Source organism: Mastigoproctus giganteus, chromosome 4 (genome assembly GCF_048544385.1).
Source record: "Mastigoproctus giganteus isolate SK-2022 chromosome 4, ASM4854438v1, whole genome shotgun sequence".
NCBI classification, from domain to species: Eukaryota; Metazoa; Arthropoda; class Arachnida; order Uropygi; family Thelyphonidae; genus Mastigoproctus; species Mastigoproctus giganteus.
In genome coordinates this window covers 198,092,316-198,111,174 of record NC_143578.1, presented here as the reverse complement: position 1 = coordinate 198,111,174, position 18,859 = coordinate 198,092,316, and the positions used below count along the sequence as shown (strand labels likewise).

The following is an 18,859-nucleotide window of genomic DNA, read 5'->3' as shown; positions in this document are numbered from 1 at the left end:
CTTCTTTCCCGTCTTCTCCGAGATTTCTATAGCAGCCTCTTTGGTCCTCAACGAAGATTTGGTTATTTATTTTCCTCTGGGAGCTTCTTTGTATCAGCATAGTCTCTTGCTGAGTGCAAGGAGGCTCTGCTTCAATGTGTCCAAGTTCTCTCCTATTCTCTGATTTTTTGTTTCAAATTTGCTGTGGAAGCTGTCTTTCTTCAGGATGCTCTTCACTTTTCCATTAATTTCTTACTCCTATTGCCCCGTTGGTACTGGATCCATTGGCCTATCTTGACTCTTAATTCTTCTATCTTCTGCTGAAGTCTTCTTTCCCAAGCTGGTGGTTCCTTCTGTTTTTGGTTCTTCTGCTGCTGGTCTCTCACTTCTCTTCCATTATTCCTTGTGGCTGCTACCACAGAACAATACACATCTAGTGTTGCACCATTGTTGTCAAGGTAACGCGGTACTATGTGCCGATTCAGGTGGTCTGTGACTCCACAAGGTTCTGTTCAGCTTCTCCTTTGGTATTATGTGAGTCTTTGTGTGGTTGATTCCTTCAAATTCTATTAGGGCCTTCTTCTACTCATCCTCTATTCTGGATATTATGACCTTGTCTGTTTCCACTTCAGCTGCAATGGCTTGCATATCTTCTTGCTCTTCCTCCTCTGGTTTGGTTGTGGTACATTCTTCCTTCTCTAGTTCCACATTCTTTATCCTTTGTAGTTGATCACTCATGTCCTGCTTGATTGTTAACAAGATTGCAGGAGCTATCAGGTTCTTCATGACGATGGTCCTCTCTGGTTCGCTGTTTGGTGATCTGAATATCCGGGAATCATTCCAGCCACTTGGTATGTAGTCTTGCCCTGTAAGTTGTCATATCGGTCTCCAGCTTTGTTATTTTGTAGTATGCTTGCGTGATGTACGTATTCATTTCGATGCTCCACTTCATGCATTGGTGTTTTCTCCCTTCCTGGGTGGTCACTAGCACAGGAAGCACTTCCAGTTGGTGTGGCAGGTTGGTCTTCCCTTCTCCTGTGGTAGCCATATGGGGGACAGCGCCACTTGCTCCACTGCCTTCCTCAAGAGATCGTCTCTGATGTTTCGAACCGACCCCTCTGCCTAAGGCCTAAACACAAATGACTTTATCCTGCGCCACAATTGGTGCAGTATGATTAATATTTCTCTGTATATCTTCCATCTATGGATGTGGATGATTATTATTATAGTTATTATTATGATTATTGCTCTTTTATTATTTCTTCCCAACTGGGGGTTCCAATTCTTGACGTGTATTGCTACCAAGTACACAAGGTAGTTGTTATGTTTGGTGTTACTGTTGGTGTAGGAACTCTCTGACTATCCTACAGGTGTTCAAGATCGCAACTTTCTGGAGTTTCTTGTAGGTGTTCTCTGGGAAACCTATTGCTGCTAGCCTGCTATGTAGGGTCTTTCTCACCATACCGGTGGTCGATACGATGATCGTCACTTCTTGCATATGCCACCTCTCCTTGACCTCATCTCTCAGGTTCGTCTACTTCCTAATTTTTTTCTCATGGGTTTTCTGGATATTGATGGTATTGGGCACCGCTATGTCAATCGGGTAGGTAGCTTTTTCTATCTTGTCCACAAGAGTTATTTCCGGTCTGTTGTGTGGGATGGTCTTATCCATTATTATGGCGGCGGCCCAGTACAGCTTGTGGATTGGGGTCTCTAGTACTGTTTGGGTTCGTACTTGTATGGTACATTTCCTTTGGTCAACTGGTATTTCCTCGCTAGCTTCTGATGTATTATCCTGGCTACCTGGTCATGTCTACGAACGTACTCAGTCTGGTTGATCACCTTGCATCTCCCTGTGATGTGTTGGATTGTTTCTGCGGCCAGGTGGCATTATCAACATGTATCATCTGACATTCCTGACTCCTTTGTGATGTATTTTCTATAGTTTCTGGTGTTGATTACCTGGTCTTGGATGGCCAGAATGAATCCTTCATTCTGGGGGAAGAGTGTCCCTATTTTGATCCATGCATTGAAAGCAGTGTTATCGATGTTACCCTGATGGAGATCATCATTATAGTGTCTTCTTTACCTATCTTTCTAGTTTCGTTTCTTGTGGCGTCTGGGTGGGAGGGGGTTCCTCACTTAGGTTGAGTGGCGTATACCACTTATCTCTCTTCCTTATGGCCTGGTCGAGTTGTTTTTTTTTTTTTTTTTTTATGTGAACCCCAAACACGAGAGGTATTAGAACCTATAGTACTTAGTACCGTGCTTGGGTTGGAGGTTGAGAAGACGAAAGAAGATATTTGTTGACATTGGACTTGAACTTCTATAGATTGTAATTTTCAGGAAATACGTATGAAGGAAGGTTGTTCCAGAAAACGGCAGTTGAATGAATAAATGAGGAAGATGAAAAGTTGGTTCAGTGGGTTTGAAGTTGGACAGTAAAAGGATGTTGGCTGGTGGCGGCATGTGTTCGGACTGTTTTGAAAGAGAGAGCAGGAATTATAGAAGCCAATTCAGAAGAACAATGCCCATGGAAGTATCTGTAGAAGAGGCATGCAGCAGAAACAGTACATCTATGAGAAAGCGAGTGGAGAGACTCAGTTAGAGATGAATCATTAATTAACCTAACTGCCCTCTTCTGAATGGAATCAAGAAGCCTGAGAGAGGTTTTGGGGGCACCATCCCAGATGTGGGAACAATATTCCATGGCAAGGCGGATTTGCGATTTATACGGAGGTGAGCAGCTGTTTGGAAGAAAAGTAACGCCGAGAGCAAAAGAGAAAACCAAGTTTTTTAGATGCAGAGGAAGCAATATTTGTAATGTGCTTGTGCCAAGAGAGATTAGAAGTCAGGGTAATCCCCAAAAGAGATATATCATTTTGCCTAGAAATCGGAGTGTCCCTAAAGATAAGCATAGCAGCAGAAGAATCCTTTTTGCGAGATATAAGACAAGACTGAGTTTTAGAAGGGTTGAAATCAACTAAGTTGTCTTTGCCCTACTGGAGAATTACCTGAAGATCGGCATTTAAGGAATTGGCAGCAGATTTTCGAGAGCTTGAAGCTGATTGAGCAGGACAAGGTTTCTCAAAATGGAAAGTTGAATGCAATGTGCTATCATCGGCAAAACTATGGATAGGATTTCCAGTCAATGGAAGAAGGTCATTGATATACAAGAGGAAAAGAGTGGGGAAAGAGCTGAACCTTGTGGGACACCGGCATTAGTGGAGAAGTTAGAAGACAGAGAGCCATCTACCATCACCCTCAGTGAGCGATCAGAGAGAAAACTGGATAACCAATTACTAAAAACAGTTGGCAAACCATAAGATGGAATCTTGTTTAGAAGACCTTTATGCCAAACACGATCAAAAGCCTTTGAGATGTCAAGAGCAACTACTTGTGTTTCACCGAACTTTTCCATTGAATTAGTCCATAAATGGGTAACATAAGCCAGAATATCACCAGTGGATCGACACTGACGGAATCCATACTGGCGATCATTGATCAGACAGAAGGTTTCTAGATAGTTTAAGAGTTGGCAGTTAATTGATTTCTCCATTACTTTAGAAAGAGTAGAAGTAATTGCAATGGGACGATAATTGGATGGGAGGAATTTGTCACCCTTTTTAGGAACTGGCTGGATATGAGCAAATTTCCAAGCAGAAGGAAAAACACCTTTGGAATAAGAAAGTGAAAAAAGGCGGCAAAGAATAGGAGTAAGTTCAGGAGCACAGGTTTTGAGAACACGTAGAGAAATACCATCAGGACCTGGAGCTTTCTTAGCATCAAGATTCATGAAAATCCTTGTGTGTTGTTATTCTTGAAGTAATCCTTCAGGTTAACTATTGCTCTCTTCTGTTGCTCAATGAGGTCTATCAGGAACCTTCCTCCCTCTTTTTGAGCTATTGTTAGTCTCTCCACTGCTGATTTTGTGTGGTGTTGACGGCTGATGGTCAGCATTGTCCTTGTATTTCACGCGATATCCTCTAGCTCGGTGTTAGCCCAATCTATGACCCCAAAGGAGTAAGTTAGTACTGGAGCTGCAAAATTGAATGGAGGGACACAGTCCCTCCATTCAATTTTGCATTCAGCAGGTTTCTTTGTTTCTTGTGTCAGTCTCTGATGATATTTTTCGGTCAGGCACTTCTTGATTTCCTTGTGCTCTTAACTGCTGAGCCTGCATCATTCCTAGGTATTTGTAGGTCTCTCTTACTGTCATAGCTTCGATCTCTTTATCAGTCAGCAGCTGGTAGTTTTGTTCGACTAATTTTCCCTGGTGTTGTGTGTGGATTTTGCATTTGTCTAGATCAAATTTAATCCTAATCTCCTTGCTGAATTCTCCATTGATGTGGATGTGTCTGTAGTCACATAAAGTCAAAGCAGATCTTACGAGGTGTGGCTATTTCATTAATACCCTTGACAGGTGCGACCTACAAACACATGGCCACGTAGCAACTAGGGATTGTTTTCCGGGATCCCGGTTGATTTTTGCGGCGGGATTTATCCCGGGATTTCCCATCTGAATTACTAACTTTAATAATCAATACTTACAGTCTTATACACACATTATAAATATATATATGTAATCATCGTGCGCTGGCAAGATAAATAGTTTCTTCATAATTTGAGTTATCGTCAACAATAAAGATGTGTATTATTTTAATTTAGAAAAATATTTATTTTCATACATTACATTTGCAATATATATATATATATATAAGCAGAAAGCGAAAGGCCAGCACTTTCTTACATATCTCTGTAATGTCATCATTGTCATTTCTCGAGTCTCGACTCGTGCTCTCGTACACATTCACGATTATACATGTCATTTGTCCTAGAAAGATCCTCTTGCAGTTAAGCTGCTTTATATATATTTTATTGTTTTAATATTTTGTGACGATGGAGAGATCAAAAACATTCGTCTGGCAGTACTTCATTAAGTGTAATAATAACGAAGTGCAAAGTGTAGTCATTGTGGTGCAATACTCAAATGTAGAGGTTTTTCTACAAGTGGCTTGCTTTGGCATTTAAAAACTAAAAATTCTATTGAGAAGTCTATGTCGGCAAATGATTGTAACCTCAAACATTCTGCAGGGGATGAATCTGTAGAAAGCTCTTCGAAATGTTTAAAAAGTGTTCATTCTCAGCCAACATTGTTTAGTTTTTTTAAAGAAAGACACAAAAGAAGAAATCATTGCAAAGCTTGTAGCTGTAGATGGATTTCCTATCAGTGCCATATGTAAAAGTGAATTTATTCAGAAAGCATTCAGTGAAAAAGGTTTGCTTCTTCCTAAAAATCCCAATCATGTTATGCAATTAGTTTATAAACAGTATAATATTATAAAATAAAATATAATAAAAGAAATTGAACAATCATTAAAAAATCGTAAGAGATTCAGCCTTTCTCTAGACGAATATTCGTCGCTTAAAAACAAACGTTATTTAAATATCAATGTTCATCAAGATAAAGACAAATTTTGGAATCTAGGAATGATTGCTATTAATGGTAGAATAAATTCCAAAAAAATGGTTGAAGAAGTAAAACAGAAGTTATTGGAATTTAAATCATCAATAGAGCATCATATAGTTGTGTGCGTAACGGATGAGGCGAGTGTTATGGTGAAATTCGGACAGTTGATAGATTGTGAACATCAGCTTTGCTATGCCCACGGTATACATCTTGCAATATGCGACGTTCTATACAAGAGATGGAATGATTCAGAAGGTGTAATTGAGGTAGAAACAACTGAAGACAGTGAAGAAGATTTAGAATAGGATGAAATGGAAAGTTACGATTCAAATCTCAGCTTTGAAAACAATCCTGATAAGGAACAAAACTGTGATTTCAGAGATGACCTATTCTCCGGTGCATTAAACATAGCTGATATCATTAATAAAGTTAGAACGATTATGCGAATGGTTTAAAAGTCTCCCTTGAAAAATGATACTCTTCAGAATTATGTTAAATCTTCATTCAAGCAAGAAAATTTAAGCCTAGTACTCGATTCTAAAACTAGATGGAACAGTTTGGCAGCCATTTTAGAATGATTCTTACAGTTAAAATCACAAATTGAAAAAACAATGATTGAATATAACATGAAAAATCCAATATGTGAAGCAGAGTATACAGCTCTTAATGACCTTGTGCATGTGTTGAAACCCATTGAAATCGAATCGCAAAACCCCTGCAGTCGTGATGCGACACTTCTTACTGCAGAGGGAGTTTTTTCTTTCATCATACAAGAACTTTCTGAGCAAAATTCTATCTTTTCGAGAAAAGTTCAGGAAGCACTAATTTTAAGGATAAACGAGAGAAGGCAAAAAGCTTTGGTTGGATTATTGAAGTATATAAAAACTGGAAAAACGTATTATAAAATAAATAGAAAATTAGTAGAAACCGAGTTGCAACCATTTCCAAGCAAGTCAGCCTTTTTGGTTACAGCAAAACGAATAATAACTCGTCTTGGGTTTTCCTCTTCTGAATCATCACAATCTGATTTGTCACATTCCGACTCCAAGAAAGAGTGTGACAGTGAGAGCGAAAGACACAGACGCTTTGTGAGAAATTGGCGCATCAAATCAAAAAACAAACTGAATGTGTTTCTAAAGACCCTCAACATGAAGCTGAAGGTGCACTTGCAAAGAATATATCCAAGAAGTTCAAAATCTTTGAGGCAACTGGTGAAAAAACAAATGTATTAAAATTAATGGACCCTCTCGAATCCATATCACCAACAAGTGTAGAAGCTGAAAGGTCCTTTTCGGCTGCAGGACTATTTATAACCAAACATAGAACTAGACAGCGATAAAAGTGTAAATTTCCTGTATTTCTTATGTTCATATGATATGTAAATTGCCAAATCAATCAGTTTCAAAATAAACTAAAGTGAAATAAATTTTTGTTTAACAATGTAGTCACTAGTCTGCCAAGGTTTAAATAGAACATGTTAAGTTTCTGAAAAGTAAGTTTTGAATTCGTTTCAGTTTGTAGTTTATATATATATATATATATATATATATGAATAAATAAAATGCTGTGAAATTTTCAGTTTTAATTCCACCTACAATAATCCCGGGAAAAGAAAATTTTTATCCCGGGATCTTTACCTAAATCCGGGAAAAAGACAATCCCTAGTAGCGACCAACAGAAACATCCAAGGTAATGACTCATCTTGAGCGCCTTTATCTCACACTACCCAAACTTATCACAACAGCTTTCTAGAGTTATAAAATCACATGGGATAAAATGCGTACAACTCCCAGGCAGAAAGTTATGATCCCTCATCTCTAAAGTGAAAACACCGGTCCCCACCTTACTGATGGGTTACCCACGTTTGGGTAACCCATCATGACATTGACCCACACCGCGATGTCGTGGTTGTGGATAGGTCCCTCCACTTTCGACGACGCACCTGGTTGGAATTGTTGAACATCACATGCTCCAAAACCTCGGTCAGCAGGAGCAGTGGATTTCGGATCCACCCTATCATTGAAACAACAATTCTGATTAATGACAAATGCTGGCAACGTCCACATGCATCACAGCCATAGGCTTCAACATCCAACAATTAATCACACAGTTCATGTACATGATTGGCAGTACACGCCCTCATGTTCCACTCTTAACTGACAGTTTGACTGAGGAAGGTTGACAAAAACAACCAAAAGCTTTTTTGTTGTATTTAATCTAATATATGTATGTATTTTTCCTATTATTAAACTTGTCATAATTAATTTATCTCCGTTTTGCTCTGCATCCACAGTAATTCGATATTAATAATGAATCCAGAGTGCACAGGCTTCTTTAATCATATTTTTATTATTGTTGCTCTTATATTATTTCTCCCTGATTGGGGGATTCCACTCCATGACAGGTACTGCTACCAAGTACACAGGGTGGTTGTAATGTCTGGTGTTGCCATTGATCGAGGAACTCTGACTAACCTACAGGTTCAGGATTGCGACTTTCTGGAGTTCCCTGTAGTTGTTCTCCGGGAGACCTATTGCTGCTAGGCTGCTATGTAAGGTTTTTGGCACCATACCAGTGGTTGACATGATGATCAGGGTGGCTGTTACTTCTTGCCTATGCCACATCTCCTTGACCTGTCTCAGGTTTGTGTACTTCCTAATTTTTTCCTCATGGATTTTCTGGACATTGCTAGTGTTGGGCACTGCTATGTCAATCAGGTCGGTAACCTTTTCCACCTTGTCCACAAGGCTTCAACATCCAACAATTAATCACGCAGTTCATATTGTGCGGGATGGTCTTATCTCTTATTAATGCGAGGTCCCAGTACAGCTTATGGGTTTGTTTCTATAGTACTGCCTGGGGTTCGTACTTGTAGTATCTATGTTACACTTTCTTTGGTCAACTGATATTTCCTAGCTAGCTAGCTTCTAATGTATTGTCCTGGCTACGTAGTTGTGTCTATGAGCGTACTCAGTCTGGGTGATCACCTTACATCCTTGTGATGTGTTGGATTGTTTCTGAGGCCAGATGGCATTGTTGACATGTGTCAACAATGCCATCTGGCCTCAGATGGCATTGTTGACATGTGTCATCTGACATTCTGCGCTCCTTTGCAATGTATTTTCTATAGCTTCTGGTGTTGATTACCTGGTTTTGGATGGCCAACATAAAACCTTCAGTCTTGGGGAAGAGCATCCCACTTGTGAGACCATGCATTGGAAGCAATGTTATTGATGTGATCTTGATGGAGGTCATTGTAGTGTCTGCCCTGGAGTGTCTTCTTTGTCTATCTTTCTAGCTGCGTTTCTTGTGCTATCTGGGCAGGAGGGGCTCCTCGCTTAGGTTGAGGGGATATACCACTTATCTATCTTCCTCTTATGGAGTTGTGCTGTATTGTTCTCGAAGTAATCCTTCAGTTAACTATTGCTGTTTTTTTGTTGCTCTCTCAGGTCTATAGGCCCCTTCCTCCTTCTTTCTGAGCTATTGTTAGTCTCTCCTCTGCTGACCTTGGGTGGTGTTGGCAGCTCTTGGTCATCATCGTCCTTGTCTTTTGCATGATATCCTCTAGCTCGATGTTAGTCCAATCCACGATCACAAAGGAGTATGTTAGTACTGGAGCTGCATAGGTGTTTATGGATTATTATTATTATAGTTATTATTATTACTACTACTACTACTACTTTATTTCAATTTTGTGTTTCTCCCAGAAACTTCATAAAGAAACCAAATTCATAAGGAAATAAAATTGTTAGGTCATGTTCCTTTTGACTACAGGTAAAGAGATGGTATTATTTCTGACAAATTTATCCTAGTTTTACTATAAGGCTCTCAATATACTTGGACTATTGGCTAAGTCAAAGAAAGCCAACATGAGATGAGAACCAAGACAAACTGTAGGAAACTTACTGGACTATCTGGTTTGATGGTACCACAGTTTCTTCTTGCATTCTCGATAAACAGATGGTGCATGTTATTGGTAACAACAGTAGAAGTCGGAACAATATATTGATTGACACGTAGGAATGACAGATGATGTAAAGATTAGTTTTTTCTCATTATTAAAAGCAGATTATTGGTGTTCATGAGTATTTTTGATAAATTTAGAACAGGGTGTGCACTCCAGACTGTTAACTTTTTTGAGTTGTGTGGGTTGTTTTTAGTGTTGGTTTTTAATAGACCTTCATTTTTGGCTAGTTGAAAAAGGTTATGTTATGCCACTAATTCGGGATGGATTCAGGCAGGCTAGTGAAAAAAAAGTTAGGTTATGTTATGCTGGAACGTGCACCCTGTTCCGAATTTTACCATGTTTTCTTATTTTTGGTTATATTTCTTAACCTAATCTTAAATGTTAGGTTAGGAAATAATAAGAAAATGTTTCCTTACCTAACTTTAAAGGTTAGGTTAGGAAATAATAGAAAAAGAAAGAATGATTCTTTATATATACAGTCCATTCCGGTTATTTGGGAGACATCGGGACTAGTGCATCTTGGCCCGATTACCCCCCCCCCCCCTTTAACAACTGGTTCACTGTACAATCAAATCACGTTACGACGAACTCAACATAGTAAAGGTACCGTTCACTATACGATGTGCAGTAATTGCCAGTCATTGTGATCACATTTGTGAATTGAATTTTAATTCTATTAAACAGCGATTCTAATTAGCGAAAATAGGAGGAGTATTATCCACAGGCTATAAAAGCAAAGATATATTAAGCAAAAATTTACCCTTTATTACCTTACCAATTAAAAAATATGTGAAAATCGGAAAAATATACGTGATAATCAGAATAATTAATATGTACATACGAACTAGTTGACATTTCTGTTCACTGACATTTGTGGGTGGGGGTTAAAATTTAAAACAGTAAAGAGATAAGAAATCAATAACAAAGAACACAGCACACACAAATTACAATTAACACAATACACGCAAGTGAGAACCGAGTAATGAGTTACAAAGCTTTAAAAATACAAATGAAGAGAAGATCTGAAAATTAATTTTTTTATATGATTGAAGATTTCATGGAAGTGTAAACACATTTCACCATAATAACCCACAGAATTCCAGCTGTCAGTATTATCGCAAATTCAGTAAGATCAAGTTTACTGTCCGTTTATGATAGATTTCATTAACAGAAAAGCCCAATAAACAGGTGACTGCTAATTGTTTTTATTGTTTTATGGTTGTGACCTCCAGAATTTTGACTGAACCATGTGGTACCGTCGGAGATCGTAGAGTAATCTCCAGTTCTGCGGTCTCCTGCCCCGATTAAACTGCATCCTGTCCCAATTAAGCGAAGTAAACCTTGGCTATTTTCTCGATTGGTTTCTGTTTTTTAAGATTTGCCCCAAATAAACGGCTGCCCTGATTAACCGGTGGCCGAAATAACTGGAATCCACTGTATATGCATATCATAACATCAAGGCCTGATGTAGCCAAGTGGTCAGGAGTGCAATTGCAATAGCACACACTTTGAGTGGACTGGGGTTCAAGCCTGTGACTGCTAAATACAACTAACATTGGTATTGATTGATTGTAAACTCCACTGACCTGGTGGTTGTGCCAGAGTATAAACAAGAACATAATAATATTGTGTTCACGCACCAATCAGTACATCATCTGTCACGCCTATGTGTCAGTCAGTATATTGTTCTCATCCACTACTGCCACTACTGATAACATGCACCATCTGCTTACCGAGAATGCAGGGAGAAACTGTGGTAAACCAGTTTTTCCAGTAAGTTTCCCATAGTTTGCGTTCTTGTGTTGGCTTTCTTTCCCTCTGCTGAACTATTTTTTTTTTTTTTTTTTCAAAAGTTCTGAAAATATGTGATGGTTGAGCCAGTCTCCACAGCCTTGTTAATTCATTCCTGAAAAGGGTTCTAAGTTAAGTTCATTATAACACAATATGTGTAGGATTATGTTCCCGAAGCTCAAGACATATCTGTTTTTAAACTTTTTAACCTCTATTATGCTATAATTCCATTGTTATTGTAAAATCAATAAAGAACATCAGAAAGTATTAGAGATTTAAATGATTAAAGATATTCAAAATAAATTTGTAAAAATCATTAAAAAGTCTCTAAACAAGTACAATGAATGATGCAAGCAACTATTTAGTTTCAGTCGGGTGGTGCAGGAGGACTTTGTTGGCAGAAATCTCAATGTATCCAAAAACTCTGAGCATAAGTTCAAACATGAGTGTTAATTAAATAGGATAGTAAGTCCAGAAGGCACAAGTTGAATGCAAGTTAAAGGAAACAAGAAAGTCAGGCTTAGTGTTATCTTTAAAAAAAAAAAAAAAAAACTTCTTTAATTTACATTAGAAAAGGTTGCTCAGCCAGAACTTTCTGCTGTTTACAAGTTTAGGTGGCAATTTATTCTAACAGTAATTAAAAATCCTGTAGTGTGGAAAGAGAATTTTCTCATATCCAGCCAACACAATTATTTTTAATTTTTTAACCCCATATTTTAATTTCTAAAACCTTTCAGAGCCTTAAGTACCTTGTAAAGTCCCCATACAACCTTGAAACTATACATTTTGTGGGTTACAAATTGTGATTTTATAATCCACAAAAACAAAGTCTCTCTCTCTCTTTCTCTGTATAATGTTTCTTTATATTAGTAACTGTTATTCTTTGCTGCATCATTTTTGGCAGATCCACATTGTTCCTGCCTGAAGTGGAGGTTCCAAACTTGTGTACAGTACCAAAAATATGACCCAACTAAAGATTTATACAATAGAAATATGTTTCTATTCTATGTATATAAACTTCTTCAGAAAGGAATATGGTAAATTCCTTACATATACTGCTTTTTTTACAGTTTATTGTGCAGCACTGTTGAAAGTGTTGCATTGTAAATCTGAAATTTAATGGTAATATTCTAATCTATATAGCAGCGAGTTGGAGCTGTATGTTTTATGTAACCCACTTCAAGCAAAGCTTATCTCTTCCTATTATGTGCTTAATGCTACAAACTAACTTAGTAACTTAATAAAATGTAACCTAACTTAATAAAATTAAAATGTATCAACATTTAACACTGCAGTACTTTTCAGAAGCACACATGAGGTGTGAACGAACAGTTCAGGGACAACTAACATTTCAGAATTGATGAAACGTACTGAATATTCAGATAGACCTTCAAAGTAGAATCCTTGACATTGTATATGCTGTTTCCAATGCTTCTGCAGCATCTGGGAGCATGCCTCCTTTTGGAATTGCAAACAGTTCCTCTGTCATGTTCAGAATAATTTCCTCAGTTTTTGTAAATATGTGACCTTTCTGAGGTGGGGGGGGGGGTTTAAGCTTGGAAACAAAAGAAATCATATGGAGCTAAATCTGGTGAGTATGGCAGATGGGAAACCACAGTACTGATGTGGTTTGCAAGAAATCCTTGAATGTAAAGGGCCGAGTGTACAGCAGTGTTTTCATGATGCAAGCACCAACTTAAGACCACCTTTCTGGCATTTTTATCTCCAGACAGCATCCTTCAATTGCCATAGAACCTTTTTTGTAGTATTATTCCTGGTGTATCATTTGATCATGTGGTACAAATTTGCACTGAGCAGTGTCCTGTGAGTTGAAAAATGTGGTAAGTGTGGTCTTCACATTTGATTGAGATTGCTTTTCATTGAGAGGAGTGGGCCTTTTTTTCTGGATCATAGCCATCCACCTATGATTCATTATCACTAATGATGGAAGAAACAAAGTGTGGGTCAGCAACAGCAGCATGTTGGTGAAGATCCTGATATGGAAGGTACTGACATTGATGATCAAAGAGGATGCAAGCTATGAACTTGGCTGAAATGTTCCATTCTCAAATCTTGGTTAAAATTGTTTGGCATGCCCCATAACAAATATCTCTATGAATGTTCTGGATAGTTAGACATCAAATACTTCTGATCATATCACAAAGAACCCACTGCAAGCACTGGTTATCACGACACATTGCAACCCAAACATCAGCTAATTGCATCCAAAGAAATCTTCCAAGCCTTGACCTCCTATGCCAAAGCTGTCTTCCAGTGCCACACCTTTCAAAGGCAAAGACTACATCTGTGAATGCAACTACTTTGGACACTCAGCACCTACTTGCACTACACTGGGTGCAGTATTCTCTCTGCAGCATTCCCTCTTACCACAGGCACTCGTGCTCTCACCATCGGCTCTTGGTTTTGCTTCTTTTTCTGGTTCGGACTGCCTGGATTGGCATCTCTGCTACTTTGCTTGGCCAGTGCTCTTGCCATGAACCTCTGCTGTCCTTGCCTCCATGCTGACAGTATACTGCCTTCCGTGGGTTCCTCTGCTTTGATTGGGTCCTTTGGATGTTCAATGATCGCCCTGAAAACACTATGGCTTTCTCTGCATGTCAGCCTTTTACTTATCTTGTCACCCGACCCTACCCTTCAACAGAGTTCCCACCTATTTTAGGTTCCCTCTCTGCAGTCACCAGGGGGGGGGGTGCCTTTCCTGTTATCATCACCTGTTCTTCTCTATCCTATGTGTTTTATTCCTTTCTTTAGCCTGCCTCTGCTGTTATCCTGGCCGGAGCAGAGTCAGCCTCATACATATCCTTGTTCTGGCCTAGCCCAGATCCTCATGGCATGGATGGATGCTCAGAGGTGCCTGCCTAGATAATTGTGCCTCCACTGGGAGGAGCAATCACCAAGGAAGTGGCCAGATGAACAACATGGCAACACACAATTCATGGAACCCAACACAACTTAAAATCATCTTTCTTTGCAGCCTTGCATATTCACATTGCCACTAAGTGCAGTTTGTGGACACCACTGGCACTGCTTTACAAACACACTATGTCCACTATAATCATACCTGAAATATATCTAGAACTGTGGTGTAAAGAGGTATGGCATATTGAGGTTGCACTTGTGTTTAATTTATGCAGTTTATAGGCACCATGTAATGGCTTTAGCTGTCTTGGTACTTAATCTATATAGGTACTCCACAGATGCACGCACGTACGCACGCACGCACGCACGCGCGCGCGCGCGCACACACACACACACACACACACACACACACACACACACACACACACACACACACACACACACACACACACACACACAGTCAAGCTGTGAAGGAAAAAAAAGAAATGGTATGCTTATAAAAAATTAATATCAATTAAATAAATAAATAAAAATGCATTAATCTGAATACTTAAAGTAATTTACAAATCTACCAATATTTGATTGCCAATAAATGGTTAATTCATACTGCATTCTTATCATTCTTTTTATATCTTTCTCCTTAGGAAACAAATTTCAAGATTTCCCTTCTGCTCTTTGTTCATTTAATCGCCTGAAATCACTGGACATAAGTGATAATGAAAAAATTACTAAACTTCCAAAAGATATGTGCAATATGACGTCTTTGCAGAACCTTTGTGTCGATTCAGAAAGAGTCAACTATCCCCCCAAAGGTAATAGTAATAGTATATAGTAATGGTATTTGCCATACAGGGCAAGGAAGCCACTGGCTTTTGCTGCACTGGCAAAAAGAAAAAAAAAAAAAAAAAAAACCAAGCAGATAAGAAAACATTATATGCTTCCCTCCTCACACAGGTATCAAATAGACCTTTGAATTTATTCAAACTGTCAGCCTCCACCTGCGAGGACAAGTTATGTTCTATTGTTTCTCTGACCATTTAGCCGTTGAGCCTCTATCGGGACCCACTGTTGCTCACACTTGCCACGAGAAGGCAAGTCAGGCACCCAGTAAATTATTTAAGTACTCTGGCAGGTCCCGCCACATAATTTCGAAGGATTTCAGTAGCAAGGCCTATATACATAAAAGGGGGGGTGGGTGAACACTAGAATTTGGAAAGGCTAAAAGAGATTTAAAGAGAAAGCAGTTGAATTTAGATTAGATTAGAATTTTTAGAATGATTAGAATTTGGTGGCTTTGTTACCCTACCACAAAGAGGTCAGTAGGGACAAGCCGCACCAGGCAAAGTATGGGGGAGACAGGGAGGGGAGAAGACACAGACTAGTTCCCTCCCAAAGGGCGCCTCCGTAGCCAGGTGGGAAGCAGTGCATAGCACACACTTCTTGATTAGACCGGGGTTCGAGCCCGTCACCACCAAATACGGAGGATGCGGAAAAGTCAGGGAATGACCACCGCATATTCCCAGAGCAATATGGCCTTAGTTGCTAATGCACTTAAAAAAAAAACCAAATAACAATAAAAAATAAGTACCCCCCCCCCACACACACTGTCTGGGGATGGGATTTAAAGGGAACTGGGTTTGAGGACCTGGTTCAGAATAGCGAACCAGGTCCTCAAACAAATAGCGTGTTGGCAGCAGAGCTGCAGTATGTCTCCATCATGATCGTTGTCAGGTCCATGTAAGTGTCGAATCCGGTAGGAAGCTCAAACTGCCCCTCCTGCTCCTGGGGTGGGATATGTTAGCTGGCAGTGGGAACCCCACCAGGTGAAGAGGGAGTAATCTCTCCCCTCACCTGGTGGGGGAGAGACATTTACTTCATTCATAATCTGCATTCACACTCTACATGCATTCTATTTTTATAATTTTTTCTTATATTTTATAATAATTTTTTTTCCTCTGTTAGGTTATATATTCAAATTCAAATAAAAAATGAAGAAAAGTGAAGATAAAAATAAATGTAAAAATAGTAATGCAAACATCAGTGGCTGCTAAAATGCAGTTCCACTAAATGTTGCATCAGATAAACTAAAAACTAAAATCATATGCCAGTAGTAAGGTAAACCAGTAGAGCAAAAACTAAACCTAACTAAACCGATAAAACAATACAAAAACAAAGGGGGGAAGTAATCAAGAAGAGGGTACTGTAGGAGGAACGCTCCTAATATAACTTAGAAATGAAAGCCAATTAAATGGAAATTTAATGGTGCTCCCTTGATGGCACAAGTGTCCAAGTTGTGTGAAATAGCACAAAATGCAGATGAAAACTACCAACAATACAGGACCAAATAAACTAAAATAATAAAATAGACTGACCGTCATGCCTCATCTCGATGGAGGATCACAAGGCAATAATGGTCAGGGAATCACTCCATTTAAAGTGCACTACTATTTTTATATTTATTTATTTTTATATTTATTTATTTTTATATTTAGATTTATTTTCACATTTTTATTTTTATCTTCACTTTTCTTCATTTTTTATTTGAATTTGTTAAACTTGGATTATATTTACATAGTAGTAGCATGACAAATTGCTAATGCATCCTTATTGTCCTCTATAGCCCAATTTATTTCTATATAAGTTAGTTGTTCAACGGTTGCTCTGTTAGTGGTGTGGTTTTGCCCTGCGTGTGCTTGGCTTTCTGTCTTATTATTTTTCAATGCATAAGGACCACCATTATTCAAATCCTCTGCACTGGTGGTACGATCCATTGATTGGATGAGGAAACTGATCTTTCCATCGACTTGCCTTTGCAGGGCTTTGTCTAATGTTTAAAATGCAGTGATTCCCTGACTATTATTGGACTTGTGGTCCTCTGTCGAGATGGGGCATAATGGTCAGTCTATTTTATTATTTTAGTTTATTTGGTCCCATATTGTTGGTGGTTTATGTCTGCATTTTGTGATATTTCACACAGTTCGGACACTGGTGCCATCAAGGGGGCACCATTAAATTTATCTTTTTGGCTTTCATATTCTAAATTATATTAGGAGCATTCCTCCTACAGTTCTTCTGGTATTCATTTCATTTGTTTGAGTCTTGTCTTCTGTACTGCACTCTCCAGGCACCTCAACTTACTGTTATTCTTCAGTTGTGGTGCAGGCCTAGCTGCAGTTTTTTTGCGTGATAGTTTTTTTTTTTTTTTTTTTTATTAGTTGTTGGTGCATCAGCTTCTGTGGCCATAATGCACCTCCCATTTTGCATTTTACAGAATTTGAACCTGCCACCTTTGGGTTGCCAGGCAGGCACTTTACCCACCTGGCTAGCCCAGTCGGTGAGTGATAGTGTTTGTGTTGTTAGTAAATGTTTGCTAGTATATATAAAGCAATGTAAGTCATTATTAGTAAGCAGTAACAACAGACGTGCAAGCGTTCGGGCGTTCACTCAAACAGTGCATCAACGAAACAGCAGAAACCCTGCTAGGACATCAGGTGTCGAAAAAGAAACAACGGTGGATGACCCAGCACACACTAGACCTAATGGATTAACGGAGAACATTCAAAAGCAACAACAACCGGGAAAAATACAAAGAAATACAACAAAAGATCAAACAGGAAATCCGGAAGGCGAAGGAAAAATGGATGGAAGATCAGTGTGCAGAAATCGAAGACCTAATCAAGAAAAATGACAACTTTAACCTGCACAAGAAGCTTAAAGAAGCTGGAAACATCTACAAACCGGCTCCTATCCCAAGCTTATATATGGACAACAATCAACCTATACTAAGCAAACAAGCTAAACTCGACACCTGGAAGAGCTATATATACAATCTGTTCGGCACCAACAGAAAACCGGCAGAAACGCAACAACAAACACAGGAAGACAATCTCCACATATTAACATCTGAAGTGGAACATGCCATCCGAATAACAAAGCCAGGCAAGGCCTGTGGACCTGATCAGATTCATGTGGAACTGCTGAAACAACTAGACTACAGCAACATCCAACAACTAACAAAATGGTTCAATCAAATCTACAACAACAACGACATTCCATCCTAATGGCTCCAATCCATCTTCGTGGCCCTACCAAAAAAGGCTACCAGCCGGAAATGCAAAGACTTCAGGCTGATCAGTCTAATGAGCCAGGTGCTAAAAGTCTTCCTCAAGGTGATTCAGCAAAGGATAAGATGTAAGTGCGAAAGTGCACTAGGAAACACACAGTTCGGATTCTGCAGGGGACTAGGCACCAGAGAAGCAATTTTCTGTTTACAAATATTGCTCCAAAGGTGCTATGAACATCAAAAAGACGTGTATATATGTTTTATTGATTATGAGAAAGCCTTCGATTCAGTAGACCACGACCGTCTAATTGACCGACTGAGAAAACTTGGGCTTGAAAACAACGATATCAACTTTATTACAACTCTCTACTGGAATCAAACAGCCCGGCTTCGCTATGACAACGACCTGACAGACCCAATTCCAATGAAAAAAGGCGTCCGGCAAGGCTGCCCATTATCTCCCATTCTTTTTAACATCTATTCGGAAATGATCTTCGACCAAACACTGGCTGACAACATCGGCATAAAAGTTAACGGACACTACATCAATAACTTAAGATATGCCAATGACACAGCACTAATAGCGGATTCAGAACAAGATTTACAGACCATCTTGAACGAAGTGGACATAGAAAGCCAAGCATGGGGGCTACGAATTAACAAAAAGAAAACAAAGGTGATGAAGGTCAGCAGGACTGCAAGCAAAATC

At 39.0% G+C, this 18,859-nt stretch overlaps 1 protein-coding gene across 1 annotated transcript in view; it reads left to right on the top strand.

The window, feature by feature from the left end:
* The window catches only part of LOC150087313 (E3 ubiquitin-protein ligase LRSAM1-like), a 533,929-nt gene that overhangs the window by 19,496 nt on the left and 495,574 nt on the right, over positions 1-18,859 (top strand). The window contains exon 3 of the mRNA XM_090372443.1: positions 14,732-14,899. Coding sequence (XP_090228569.1) covers positions 14,732-14,899 — 168 coding nt within the window. The remainder of the gene's footprint in view (positions 1-14,731; positions 14,900-18,859) is intronic.